This window comes from Artibeus jamaicensis, unplaced genomic scaffold, assembly GCF_021234435.1.
Source record: "Artibeus jamaicensis isolate MK-2021 breed Jamaican fruit bat unplaced genomic scaffold, CSHL_Jam_final contig_233, whole genome shotgun sequence".
Lineage (NCBI taxonomy): Eukaryota > Metazoa > Chordata > Mammalia > Chiroptera > Phyllostomidae > Artibeus > Artibeus jamaicensis.
This window is the reverse complement of record NW_026521486.1, coordinates 60,941,920-60,956,506: the sequence shown is the minus strand read 5'-3', so window position 1 is coordinate 60,956,506 and position 14,587 is coordinate 60,941,920. Positions and strand designations below refer to the sequence as shown.

The window sequence follows — 14,587 nt, the reverse complement described above, 5'->3', positions numbered from 1 at the left end:
GATGCTCCAACAAACAGAGCCACACTGGCCAGAGCCTAATTAACTTTTCTTTATATTGTCCTCAAAGCATTCATTAGAGAATTTGTCAAAAGTTGTACTGAGCCCTGGCTGGCTGGCTCTGCTGGTTGGAGAAGCATCACATACACCTAAAGGTTGTAGGTTTGATCCCTGGCAGATGTTTCTCCCTCACATCAATATTTCTCTTTCTCTCTCTTTCTCCTCCCACCCCCCAAATTAATAAACACATCCTTGGGTAAAGATTTTAAAAAAAGTTGTATCGAAATCCATGTATCCGAAATCCATGTTATACTATGTCGCTGGCACTCTCCCAATCTCTCTAACACTATCTACATTTTGGGGGGAGGGAGGAATACTTATAATTTGTATCTAACAAATTAGTCGTATCTAAAATATTAACATAACTGTTAAAAGAACTCATACACCTCACTAATAAGACAAGCAACCCAATTTTAAAAGAGAGTAAAAGATTTGAACACACTTCACGAAAGAAGACATTTATATAGCCAATAAGCACATCAAAAGATGCTCATCGTCCTTGGTCATAAGAGAAAGGTAAATTTAAACCTCAATTTAAAAAAAATAGTCATTGCTAATTTTAAAAAGCGATGTAATTTACAGGGGAGGAAAAGATTATTATAGATTATTACAGATTATGCCAGATTTTGTGTCTGGCACTTACAACGGAAATGGGGAGGACCAACAAGGAGAATCTTTCATTCACTGACCTTACACACAGTCCACATTTTCATCTGGAGCCACTTCGGGTTTGCTGACAGACTGAAGGTCCCCCATGACTGGACCACGGCCATTGTTAGTTTTTTTCCAAGAGTGAATACATGAAAACAGTGGCTTGAAATGACATTTAATATTTCTCTACTTAATACTCGATGATGCCAAGGAAAACCAAGAAGCCTGTTCACTATCCAAACTACCAACACACACTCGCACAGACACTTATATTCACTATCCAAACTACCAACACACACTCACGTAGACATTTATATTTATTATCCAGACCACCAACACACACTCACACAGACATTTATATTTAGGCAGCACTGAAAAGAAGTTATATTTCTTTTTCATTATTGACATGCTTCTACAAGAAATATAAAAGCATAAGTTGTATAAAATTCGGCTCAGTTTATCATCACCCAAATGTTTTCTTCGGCAGGAAAAAATGCTACTAAAAGGGAATCTAATCAATCAAGCCACGGCCTACATCTTCCCTCTAGGATTCTCTTAAAGCAGAGTAGTTCTCTTTCCTCCTAATACCTAAATTCCTGGAGGTCAAAGATGGCAGGTGTATCTCACCCGGCAATGTGTGAACTTTAAGTGACATAAAATGTTGCTTTATCCTTCTGGAGAGGACTTCGGTTCTTAGAAAGGCATGTTTCTAACAAGGTGAAGCAGCAAGTGGGATGGTGGGGAACTATCACTGGGCCAGGAGCTGGGGTCTTGGGATCCAGTCCCGGGTCGACCACTAGACAGCCTAGGAAACCGGCAAGATGCTTGCTCTTTGAGTCTTAGTGTCCCCTCTGTGAAGTGGCAGAATTGGATTAATCTTTAAGCTTCCTTTAAGTCAGAGTCTCTCTAGCTATTTTTTACAAGTTGCATGCATCAGAACCACCCCTGGAGCAAACACCTGAATCTGAATGCACTCCTGAGATGTTTGTTATACTCTGGCAAGTTTGAAAACTCCTGCCTCAGGTTCAAATGTTTTATGGTTCTGTGCATCCACTGAGCAACCAGGTGTATTCTTAGAACTATGTCAGGTGTTATGAAGATACAGAGTCATATGAAGCCCCTGTCATTAAGGAACTTGCTACTTCATTAGAGGGATAAAATTAACACATTCGAAATGCACCGAACAATACCGAATAATCTGCTACAGCTATAAACCAACTGTTGGAAATCTTAAATACCGAAGGTGTTCAAAAGAGCCGTCATTATTAACGAGAGCTGAGGTAATAGAAGCTGTGCAGGGGTTGGGGAGAAGAGTCTGAGTAGGAGCCAGGGGTGGGGGCAGATAGGATTCTCAGAAGCCCAGGCCCTGTCACAGGAGCGGGCATGGACTATGAGGGGCTGCGGGGGGTGGGGGGTGGGGGGGCAGGGTATAAAGCTGTGAGCCATGCAATAGGTTCCAGTTGTGAAGAAGTGGGGAATACCTGTGAGTAGGGGGTAAACAGGGCAGCCAAAATGCATCTCCAGTGCAGCCTGCCTGAAAGCTACCTCATCTTGCACTCCCAATAAACCTACCCTCTTCTTCTTAAGCCAGAAACATGCAGGTTGCCCTCATCTCTTCCGTTTCTTTCTCCCTCACACCATATCCACTTTCTGTGGCCAAGTCCTATCAATGTCACCTTCTAAGCACTGTCTCTAGTTCAGTTTTCTTTCTTCCCTTCACTGCTCCTCGAAGGCCTCCTGCTACCACACCTGACCCCGCCACGTCCACTTTTCACAGAGCTGCCGCATAGTCGATGTGAGAAACAACTCAGACCATTTCTCTCCTCTCCTTAACACCTTCCAGGTGCACAGCTCTTCTTTTTCTCTTTCCAAAGGCTCCACAGAAGCCCTAGAGCTCCAGCAAACACATTTCACAGCACTGACCTAAAAGACCAAGGCCAAGCTCCTTACCATGGGCTGCGGTCTTCCACACCCATCTCTGCATACCAAGCTCCTTGTAGTTCCCTTCACACACTGTAAAGGTCTCCACCGCTGTGCCTTTGCTCACCCTGCCCCCTCTCTAACCAGGAACTGCCTCTCTGCTCTGCGCCACTGCCTCCAACACATATGCACACACACATGCATGTGTGTACGTGCATGTATATGCACACACAAATATACCTGACCAACTGCTGTTAGTCTTCAAAGGTAAAATCAGACATTAATTTCCTCAAGGAAGACTTTTGACATATAGAGGTGTTCAATAAATATTTGCAGAAGTTAATACAGAAACAAGGCTGAAGCATTTTATTTACTCTAGTTAATAACAAGAAAGCAATGAACATTTTGTGAATAACAATGAAATGGCCAAAGCAGCAAGTGTAGGCTATTACTCTGGAAGCCAAATACTGATTGTACTGGAGCAGAGGGAATCTGGAAGGGGGGACATCATCTATGACTGCTGTTTGACTCAGCAAACCTTTATTGAAAAAGAGAAGGTAGAAAATTAATCACAGACTTTCAACAGATGTTGGCTTACCAAATTAATAAATGAATTGAGCACCTCTAGGAAAAGGCAAAGTGCTACATATTCTTAACAAAGCACAGTCCCTGTCCTGGAGGAACTTAAACTACCACTGAGGAAATAGGATACAAGGTATCCTTAATCCTATCCTCGAATCAAGGCAGAGATGAATGTTCCCAAGGGAGGTACAAAGAAAATGTCACTGTGACTCATAGAAATGGGGGGTGATTTTAGTTGAGGCTATCAGAGAATGTTTAATAAAGTAGATGGCATCTGAACAGGAACTTCTACAAGGAGGCAGGTCTTAAACATGTGAAGGTAGAAGAGAAAGACTGAGCCGAGAGAGAAAAGGTATAGAGGAAGCATATTCCCAAGAATCTCTGGGAGCATAGGAGACAGTTGACTTGACTAGATAGAATAGGTCAAACCTACAAAAGGGAGGAATACGAACTCTAGCTGAAAAGGCAGGTTAGTGACAGGTAGTCAAAAGCCCTGGATGATAAACTAAGAAACCCATGCTTTGTTAGGTAGGCAGTGAGTAGCCACTTAAGTTTTATGAGTAAGGGGGAAGGGATGTTATCTCAGAGTCCTGCTTTAAGCACATGAATCTGTAGGATGTAGCATGGACCTGGCATGCAGAGCAGTGCTCAATAAAAGGTGCTTCCCTCTGAGAGAGAGTGCGTGGTAAGGAACGACAACATGAGAAGAGTGGAAATCAAGCCAAGGCGTCAGGGTCAGAACACTTCCTCATCTGAGACAGGCAGGCAGGGAGAAAAGAGGAGAGAGAATGCAAAGAAACGCTGAACAGAAAAATAATGAATGTTCAGAAAGGTTTTATCAAGCGGTCAACATTCTCAATAAATCAGGCATCTGCATGCTCAACATCAGGAATTCAAAGGAGGAGCGGAGGCGCCGGGATGTGAACAAAGGGATGGAAGCTCCACACTGGTGAAGTCCTAAATCGGGGCTTGCGTGTCTGTTCTCTAACCTGGGCCCCAGCACCCAAAATGACTTCAGGCATGGAGCCCAACATAAAAAGTCAACGTTGAAAGCAAGAAAAAGGAGAGAGACATCACAGAGAACAAAGAAACTGAGGCCCAGGGACAACCTTGGAAAGACCTACCCTTGGAAAGGTCAGGGGGCAAGAGGAAGAACCAGGAAGAAGAGCGGCCAGAAGCACTGGAGTAAAGGTAAAATCATGTTATAAATCCTAGTGGAGGAGAGGGTGCTAACAAATCTGCTCTTCTCTGTTCTCATTGTTGATTTGAATGGCATGGGAAATATTATACTGACATAGAATATCATGCCAGAAAATAACAAAACCCTTCAAATCTCTCAGATTGAAATTTATGATTCATATATAACATGAGTTGAAAATGTGGATGAAACAAACTCAAATGCTGATCATAATAATCTCCTTTTTATTCACAATAATTTCTCCCCCCCCAATAATTACTTCACCCCCATAAGACTCCCCTCAAGAATACTAAGAATCAGATTGAGAATAAGCACCTAATGTTTTAGGGTGTTTTTTTCCAGTTTTTTAAATCTACTTTTGTATTTCAGTTCATGATTTCTAAACAAGTTTGACTGAAAGCTACAGCAAGTATTTATTATTCATTTCTTCCTCTTGTGACATAGTTAAGATTCTTATCAAATTACATATAGACTCCTGGTCCATTGAAAAACTAAATCTGAGGGTTGGCCATGTACATTTCCCAAGACGGCTGCTCTGTCACCACTTGTGCCCGCAGTACCTGGGGTTCCCCAGGCCAAGCCGGGGCCACGCTGCCCACTCACCTGCATGAGTTCATGGCTCTCCAGAAGATCATTCTCTAGCATCTCCTGGGTAAGGCGCCCCATGGTGCTGTAGAACTCATCTGCTGTTTCACAACATTCAATCTGCCTAGTAGCGAAAAGGACAAAACAAGGAATTGTTTAGAACACCCATGCTGTCTATCAGCTACGTGCTCCAGCTACACCAGGATACAAGGTCTGTCCAGAAGGTATCCAGCCATGCAATATGAAAAAGACATTTATTAAAGAAAATACAAGATACAAGAAACACTGTACATAGGACAATGATGCCTCAGTCCCCTTCGAAGTAGGCACCTTGGGACCACACACATTTCTCCCCTTCACCATCAGCTACCCCCATCATATTTGTCTGAATGTCATTAACAGCCTGAAATCTCTTCCCTTTCAAAGGTGATTTTAGTTTTGGGAAAAGCCAGAAGTCACAGGGCACCAAGTCTGGGCTGTAGGAGGACTGAGTCACTTGGGTGACTTGAGGTGTCACCAAAAAACTCTGCACAAGACATGATGCATGGGGAGCATTTTTATGATGAAGCTGACGATCACCAGTTACCCATAGCTGCAGTCTTCTGAATCATCAAAATAATTCCCACAGAGGAACATTCAAGCTTAATGCAAAATTTGATGTAGATTCACTGCTCTACTCACTCAATCATTTTGAATGCTACAGCCACACAGTACACGCACTCACTTAACAGCCTCTACCTCCCCCACTGACTGGTACAGTGAAGTCATCATTGTTCACACATGCGCATTCCAGTCTACTCTCCTTGGCTGCCAGGTTATATCCACATCCCATACACTATTCTCGTTATATTAACAATGGCTGGACTTTTTCCAGAAAGACCTCATCCTGTGTTGCCTCTTACCATCACATCAATCACATTAGCAATCAACAAAATCAAAGTCCTGGAACACACTCACAGAACCTATTTACAGAGAAAAGATATAAAATATCAAAGGCAATTCAGAGGTATTTATTACAGGGTAAGTTCCCATCATTCCGACACAGCTGCCCAGCCTCACAGCCCTACCAGTGGCAACTTTATTGCTTCCATGTGACTCATTTTACACATCAGAATACCCACCACTGATGAGAAACCATAACTATGAAATTAGGTATGAAGAACTATTATCCCCAGTAGCAAATCTGTTGTTCTTAATCTACAAACTGTGGTATCGTTGACAGACTGAAACCAAACCACACTAGTAATAAAAGATGAGAAATATGAGAACTTTATCTGCATATTTCATCAGTCTGCAGGATGTTTTCACAGGCAGAATTTTTCCTGTTCTTCTCAGGACACCGCTGCTAGCTGGAGATTACACACTGTGTCTTGCATTAGGTTGTACATGTAAATACTCTGTCACCTGGCAACTTGTGAGGCAGCGTGGACTTTAATCCTTGAGGGGAGAAAAAAAAGGAGTAGTCCAAAATGAGGAGCACTGTGTATTTATCTGCTATGATGTCCTTTTACAGTGGGATGACTCGATTTGCCCACCAACTACAAGAGATATACTATGATGTACACAAATACTGACAGATTTTCATAGAGCCATCCCCCAAAAATAAGATATTGGAAGAGATTCAGGCTCTGAAGTGCTGTTCAAATCTCACTGCCTCAATCATGCAAATAAATAAATGAGATAAACTATTGCAGTGTTATTACAAAAATGCAGAGTGGTTAAGTTTACCGGGGTGGGGAGGTGGAATGAGGAAAGAAATAATGCTTAAGATGAGTTTAGGAAAATATTCTCCAGGTTGACAAGGAAGAAAAAGCATTCCAAAGACATGGATGCAGGAGAGGGCAGCAGGCCCCAGCCAAGGCTCTGCAAGGATGGAGCAGGGGTGGGGGTGGATGGCCTGCAGGGCCAGAGGGAGCCTCTGAGAGCTGAGGGAAAAAAGCTGTAGAGAGAGGACCACAAGGCCTCACTTCCCAGCTGAGGCCCTTCAAAGCAAGAATCACTGAAAGGTTCTTAACAGGGTGTGTGGGCACAGATGTGCTTTTGGCGAGGTCGGCCTGGAGGTGGCATGGCAAGTGGATGTGACGGGTAAAACACAGAAGACACACCAAGGTAAGCCAGGCACAAGGGAACAAGGCAGTGCGCCAAAGCGGTAGGGTCAGAAGAGAAAGGACACATCAAATAGATGCCAGTGAAGGTGAGCCAATGGTCTACAACTCACATATTCCAAAAGCACCCTTGGTGTGGTGAGAGGAAGACAGCCAAGTTGTGGAAGCAAAGGGAAAGGAGAGGCCCCATGGATAACCACGCACAAGGCCCATGTTACCCTGGTACACATAACTGGAGATCACCTCTGTGCTGGTCATGATTTTGGTGGGGAAGATCACAGGCACTGAATCCGACAGATCCAGGATTAAGTTCCACCTACTTTATGGGGTTCCGGGCAAAATGAAAATAATGTGTGTAAACTGCCTAATGTAATGATGACACTATGGGCACTTGACGATATATGTTGGTTGCCTTAACAAGTTCCACGCCCAAAATGTGTAGAATTATAATCAACACGCTGAAACATTTAAAATTCTACCAGTCTGATTCACATATATCCCCTGAACTGCATAAACATTAGCCATTTATTATCAGTATATTCACATTATCAAAATCACAGATTCTAGAGCCAAGGCATCTGGGTTCAAAATCAGGCCCTTACACTTATAACTGAGTGACTTTGGGCAACCAACTTCTCTGGACCTCAGTCCCCATATCTGTAAAATGGGGATAATAACAGTACCCAAATCACAGGATGATAGTGAGCACCAAATGAGTTAGTTTTACTGTAGAGTGCCTAGAGCAATGCTTGTCCACTGAAAGCACTTAATGAATGTCAAATTTGAAAGTGTAGCTGTTGTTATTTCAACCACGTGACATCCCTGCGATGAGCAAAATAAACTCTGATCCTACAGCCCTGACCAGTGTGGCTCAGTTGGTTGGAGCATCAGTCGTACCCAAAAGGTTGCGGGTTCAATTCCCAGTCAGGGCACATACCTAGGTTGCAGGTTCCATCCCCATCAGGGTGCAGGCGATCCCTGGTCAGGGCACTTATGGGAAGCAACCAATCGCTGCTTCTCTCTCACATCAATGTTTATCTCTCCCTTCCTTTCTCCCCCTTCATCTCTCTCTAAAAGCGATGGGAAAAAACTGTCCTCACTGAGGATTAAAATAATTCTGATCCCACAGATAATGAATAGATGGGGATAAAACCAGCATCACCTTTTTTCTTCCTGCCATATAATTAAGAACACAGGGAGACTATAACTGAGTCTGTTATAGTAAATGCTTTACTATTTACTCTGTTATAGTAAATGCTTTACTATTTTAATCCTATGAGCTAATTATTCAGTAACTGCACTATCACACCCAGAGAAACTATCAAAGAACTTACAAGATATAGAGTATGTTGGAAATACGTGACTGCAGAAAGAGGTAGATATTTAGAGAAAATGAAAAAGATGAGTAAATAGCACACCAAATTCCCCACCAATGGATTTATTTGCCTATTTAAAAGTAATGCGCAATAAAACAAAGGCACAGGAGCTATGTGATGTTTAAAAATACTCATACTCATGATTTTTTAAAGTCCCTGAACTGATAGTTGGTGGATCTTTCTTACAAAAAAATAAAAATAAAAAATGTTGCAAGTCTCCCAGGAAAGAACTTATAAAAAAGAAGGTTAGTTAACAGGTTTTTGAAATAAAATACTGGCAGTGACTTAGTTTTCTGACACGTTGTCTACAATGGGTACCCACTCGAGTCATTCACAGCTCTAAGGAAGAAACATCAAACACCTCTGCATCTTAAGTCAACTATAACAATTTCATTCTAACATTTCTTCTGTTACCCAAAAGGTAGAATTTTAATATAACAGTCATAATATATTCAAGGTGGATGAAAATACCCTTGTCTTTTTCAGCCCTGCTACTAGGAAAGAATGTAAGTAAAATCTACTTAATAGTCATGGATTCCCACACAGTATTATTTCTTCAAGAAAAGAAAGAAGTTCCATATGTTCTGCTGACTATGTACCAGGCACCATGCTGGACACCTGACATACAGTATCTCCTTTAACTTTATCATGGCCCTGAAAGGCCAAACAAAGTAAATAATAGACTCAAATGTAATCCAAATTGTGGTATTTTTAATATATTTTATTGATTATGCTATTACAGTTGTCCCATTTTCCCCCCTTCCCTCCCCTCCACCCTGGACACCCCCTCCCATCCATATTTCCCCCTGCTTTAGTTCATGTTCATGTGTCATTAATTCTTTAGCTTCTACATTTCCCACACTACTCTTGCCCTCCCCCTGTCTATTTTCTATCTACCATCTATGCTACTTATTCTCTGTATCTTTTCCCCCTCTCTCCTCCTCCCACTCCCCTTTGGCTAACCCTCCACGTGATCCCCATTTCTGTGGTTCTGTACCTGTTCTAGTTGTTGGCTTAGTTTGTTTTTGTTTTAGGTGTGGCTGTTAATAATTGCTGTCATTTTACTGTTCGTGTTTTTTATCTTCTTTTTCTTAGATAAGTCCCTTTAACATTTCATAAAATAAGGGCTTGGTAATGATGAACTCCTTGAACTTGACCTTATCTGCCCTTCCATTCTAAAAGAAGGTTTTACTGGATAGAGCAATCTTGGATGTAGGCCCTTGCATTTCATGACTTAGAATACTTCTTTCCAGCCCTTTTTTGCCTGTAAGGTCTCTTTTGAGAAATCAGCTGACAGTCTGATGGAAACTCCTTTGTAGGTAACTGTGTTCTTATCTATTGCTGCTTCTAGGATCCTCTGCTTCATTTTAATCTTGGGTAATGTAATTATGATGTGTCCTGGTGTGTTCCTTCTTGGGTCCACCTTCTTTGGGACTCTCTGAGCTTCCTAGATTTCCTGGAAGTCTATTTCCTTTGCCAGATTGGGGAATCCTTTATTATTTGTTCAAATAAGCTTTCCACTTGTTGCTCTTCCTCTTCCCCTTCTGGTACCCCTACAATTCAGATGTTGGAACATTTAAAGATGTCCAGAGGTTCCTAAGCCTCTCCTCATTTTTCTGAATTCTTGTTTCTTCATCCTTTTGTTTGATTGTTTCTTTCTTCCTTTCTGTCCACTCCCTTGATTTGAGTCCCAGTTTTCTTTCCATCACTATTAGTTCCCTGTACATTTTTCTTTATTTCACTTAACATAGCCTTCATTTTTTCATCTAATTTGCGACCAAATTCAACCAATTATGTGAGCATCCTGATCACCAGTGCTTTGAACTGTGCATCTGATAGGTTGGCCACCTGTTCATCACTTTCTGGAGCTTTGGTCTTTTGTTTGGGCCATTTTTTTTTTTGTCTTGACACAGCTGTTACATAGTGAGGGGTGGAGCCTTAGTTGTTCACCAGGGCGGGGCAATCCCAGTGGCTACATTGTGACACAGTATGTGGGGGCAGGGTCTGAGAGGGAACAATGGCGCTTGCTCTGCTCTCTGTCAGATTTCAATCACTTCCCCCACTTCCCCCAAGTAACCTGGGCCCCACAGGGCCCCCAAGCAAACTGGTGCTGATTCCCAGGTGGGTGGGTTGTGTGTTCTAGGACCCTGGGGGTCTCTCCAACAAACTCTCCTATGAGGCTGGGAGTCTCTCCCAGCCCCTCAACCCCCACAGGTGTTTTCAGTTGGTGTTTTGAGGCTTTATTTCCCCACACCGGAACCCTGGGTTGCACAGTCTGTCTTGCTTCCCAGTTTCACCTGGTTTATCTGCACATGAATATGAGACCGCTCAGTCTGCCTTGTGCGCTGCACCCGTCCATAATCCGCCGCCTGGCTGGGTCTGCCCGCTGCCATCTTGCCCACCCGGGTCCACCATCCACCACTTTTTTTGCTGCAACCCGTCTCCGCCCAGCCACCCAACTCTGCCCCTCCCACTGGTCTGGATGAATGTTTCTACTTTAACTCCTTGGCTGTCTGACTTCCATACGGTTCAATTTTCTGTCAGTATGGGTTGTATTTTTGTTTCTAAATTCTTGTTGTCCTTATTTTGGTTGTGTGAGGAGGCACAGTGTATCTACCTATGCCTCCATCTTGGCCAGATGTCCCTCAAACTGTGGTATGAACCAACGAATCCACCTACTCCTTTCCAGATTTCATGGTTCCTCTTGCACCTAAGTCTCCCTCTTCCCAACAAGTGTCCAGAGAGAAGCTGACCGAGTATAAACCACACAGGACAAGCACTGAGGAAGAGGAGAACCACAGGCCTGAAAAAAAGCCCACCCCCTTCTCTAAAAGAGATCCCATCAAGAATGTGCCAGCTGAGATCCCAGAAGGCTAAAGCAATTGCACAAATTTCACAACTTTCTCTTTTTCCCCACTTAAACATCGATGCTTTACATGTGAGAGCACAAACATTGCTCAAGGCCCCCAACACCACAGAACAGAAAAAGGGGAAAATCACTTACTCTCCCAATTTTGCCCAGATAGCCAGCGACACCCTTAGGATGATTTCCGAACCTTCAAAAAAGATGGAATCCCAAATCTTTAAAACAGTGTTGTTAGGGAGGCACGTGGCAAAGAGAGTCAGAAACCACTGCATCGTGAAGACGTTGGTCAGTGGGGGCTCATATCCACCTGAAACAAAACAAACACTGCATTTCATCAGAATTGACAGCTTGCAAGATATAACAATAACCTCTCTCAAGTCCTCCATGTCCACCCGAATGCTACATGTCCTGACTGATATGTTTATATCACTGAATTCTGGTTCTTTCCTCTTTTTTCATTCCTTTTTCTAGAAGAGCAGAGGTGTGCTTAATAAAAATCTCAATAATGTGAACTTCACAAATTCTTTACGATATTTCAGAAATCTTATCCTAAAACTCCATTTGGTTCTACCTATTATGGGATGGTCAAAATTAAGGAGAATGTTTTCCTCACCAAAAAATGGGATAAAAAGAAAACTCTCTTAAAAGCAAATACCGATTTTCAAAATATTCTAAAACCCACTATTATTCAAATGTTGCTCATAAAAATAAAACTGCTCATAAGGAATTACTTGTCTAGTTAAATTATACATAGTTCTCAGACCACAGTGGAATTAAACTAGAAATCAATTACAGAAAGATAGCTGGAAAAACCCCAAATAGCTAGAGATTAAGCCACATGAAATTTTAAAGTATGTTGAACTAAACCATACACAGTTTTAAATATCTGGGGTCTGGCTCACTTTGAACTTTCTGCATTCACTGAAAAACACGAGGCTCCCTTTCATGTCCTGTGATGGCAAAATTATGTATTTTAATGAAATAAAATTTAAATATTTGGACTGATCCTCCCTTCAAATTACAGTCAGAGTGTGCATCTACCCAAGTATAAGCAAAAAGGGATCTGTTCTCTTGCATATTTGTTTTCTTCCTTCTTACCTATGAACAGAGGGAGTATCTTTTTTCAGAGACTAAAATCTGAGGTCACCCCTTCCAGGCAAATGCATGGACTCCCCCGTAAATCGTGCCTGATTACGAAATAGGCAAGGTTGGTCTATCTGGAAGCCTTATGAAATCCACACAGGTGCATGCTTGCACTGCACAGCCAAATTAAACAAGAAGATTATTCAAATGATTTAGAAGGAAATGCTTAGAGATGCCCAGGTGGCACTAAAATTTCCCATGTAATTTTAATCACAGGATAGGTCCTCAAAATCATTTAAGATTTTCCTAGATTTAAATGTGTGGCCATTAACTGTCAACCATCTACAGGAAACACCACACACTTCTGACCGTCCTTTATGGTATCCTGAGCACAGCCAGTGGGTATAATCACAGCGCTAGTTCAGGTAGCTGGGAAAGCCGGGTGAGGCCCGCTGGACGGCAGTGACTCCCAGGACGGTGGCACAGACATCTCCATCGCCACCCTACTCAACCCTGTGCCTTCCTTCAGGGTCCAGATTCTCCCTGGGGACCCAAGAGAACCTTCTCCAGTAAGAACTGGCCCACTCATCTCAAGTAAATTTATATACCCTTAGTATGAATCAATAAAGGGAACATTAAACATTTCAAGCCAAATTAACTCCTACGACTTTATGAAAATACATATTCCACTCTTCCAAAACCCTAATGTTTTATGAAAAAAACCACAGTTCGTACTAAACTGTACCTGTAGCTCAAGTTTAAAGAATGCCTGGTTTTTCATCTAAAAAACAATACATTATTTTTTAATTGTTGATCTGGCTCTGGTAAAATGTTAGGTTCTTGACCAGCTTCCTAACTATGACCATTTAAAGGTTTGACATGTGGCCCAATGTTGTGGCTTGTGTGTGTGTGTGTGTGTGTGTGTGTGGTTTTCTTCCTGTTCTCTAAAAATCTGTTTCATTGCATCAAACTCTCATCAACAGAAATACCCAAAAAGAAGTGCTTCCATTCACCGTTTAGGCTCCCACGTACAGTGGAATCAGAGAAGTAAAATCTTTTCCAGGGTATGACAGCACTAAATCATCACTACCTCCACTCTCCTTGTTTGCAGTTCTCTGAAGAGCATCCAGGTGCTGAGATAACTCAGGGAGCTTCAGTCTCAAGAGGTCTCTGAAGACCGCCATGTCCACAGACAACGCCCACAGATTGTTGACAAAATAGCTTTCAGGGAGTACCTTATCAATGAGGTAAATCATAATCTGAAGAAAAAGATAAACAAGACTGCTCCATAAAAAACGGCATCCTAACATACCCTAAATAGAAAGAACACACTCAAATGGATAAAATGTAGTTGCCCAAAGCACTCTGCCCTTTAAATGTGTCAGTACCAAATGTTCTGGATTTTCAAGGCTCACCTCCACTCTGGATCAGAACAGGTGGTATACTTATCTAAGGAATCCATAAGTATCTAAGTAAAATAGTTACTAAGAAAAACCAGTTACTAAGTGCAAAGAAGCAAGGAAAACGGTTTACCTACATTTAATCAACTTTATATTTCCCTAATCACTACGACTCGCAGAGGCCAAAACAACTGTTGGAAAAACACCAACACTCAATATTTTCCTTTGCATCAGAGGTGCCTCTTCATAAACCCCACCTTCCTCTGCATATTAAATGTCCAACCAGATTCCTAAATGATGATAATACCATCTCATCCCACAAAGTTTGCTTTTGTAGAGGCAGAAATATAGATATTCAGTTTCTCAGTTTTATCTAATCCATCTTCTTATGGGACTTGTTAGTGTTGTCTCAAGCATCACCGAATCCTTTCACGATCTGACTGACATTGTGTCCCCTTCCCCAAACCTCCCCGCCCAGCACTAACCTGAATTACTTATTCCAGCTTTTCCACAGAACACTCCCCATTTTAAAGTCATACAAATTATATCTGGAAAAAGTGACCAAAGCTGATAGACTACAAAAACAAAATTGCTCCTTAATGGAAAATGTGTTTCGTCATGTATTTGATTGGTCACTGCCCCCCTCCTCAACCCCTGCCTGTCTGACGAACAAGTAGCTTTGAAGCTGTTTCCTTAAATACACGAATGGAAAAAGTGAGAGGCTGAATACAGATGTAGACCATGTCAGGCTGGATTTATAATTA

At 42.1% G+C, this 14,587-nt stretch overlaps 1 protein-coding gene across 6 annotated transcripts in view; it reads right to left on the bottom strand.

The window, feature by feature from the left end:
* TBC1D30 (TBC1 domain family member 30) overlaps window positions 1-14,587 on the bottom strand; it is an 84,993-nt gene that overhangs the window by 16,348 nt on the left and 54,058 nt on the right. For all 6 annotated transcript variants that reach the window (XM_053661926.1, XM_037136022.2, XM_037136023.2 and 3 more), the window contains 3 exons: window positions 13,514-13,682; window positions 11,479-11,647; window positions 5,012-5,117 (listed from right to left, as the gene is read on the bottom strand). In XM_053661926.1, the coding sequence (XP_053517901.1) occupies window positions 5,012-5,117; window positions 11,479-11,647; window positions 13,514-13,682 (444 nt within the window). The remainder of the gene's footprint in view (window positions 1-5,011; window positions 5,118-11,478; window positions 11,648-13,513; window positions 13,683-14,587) is intronic.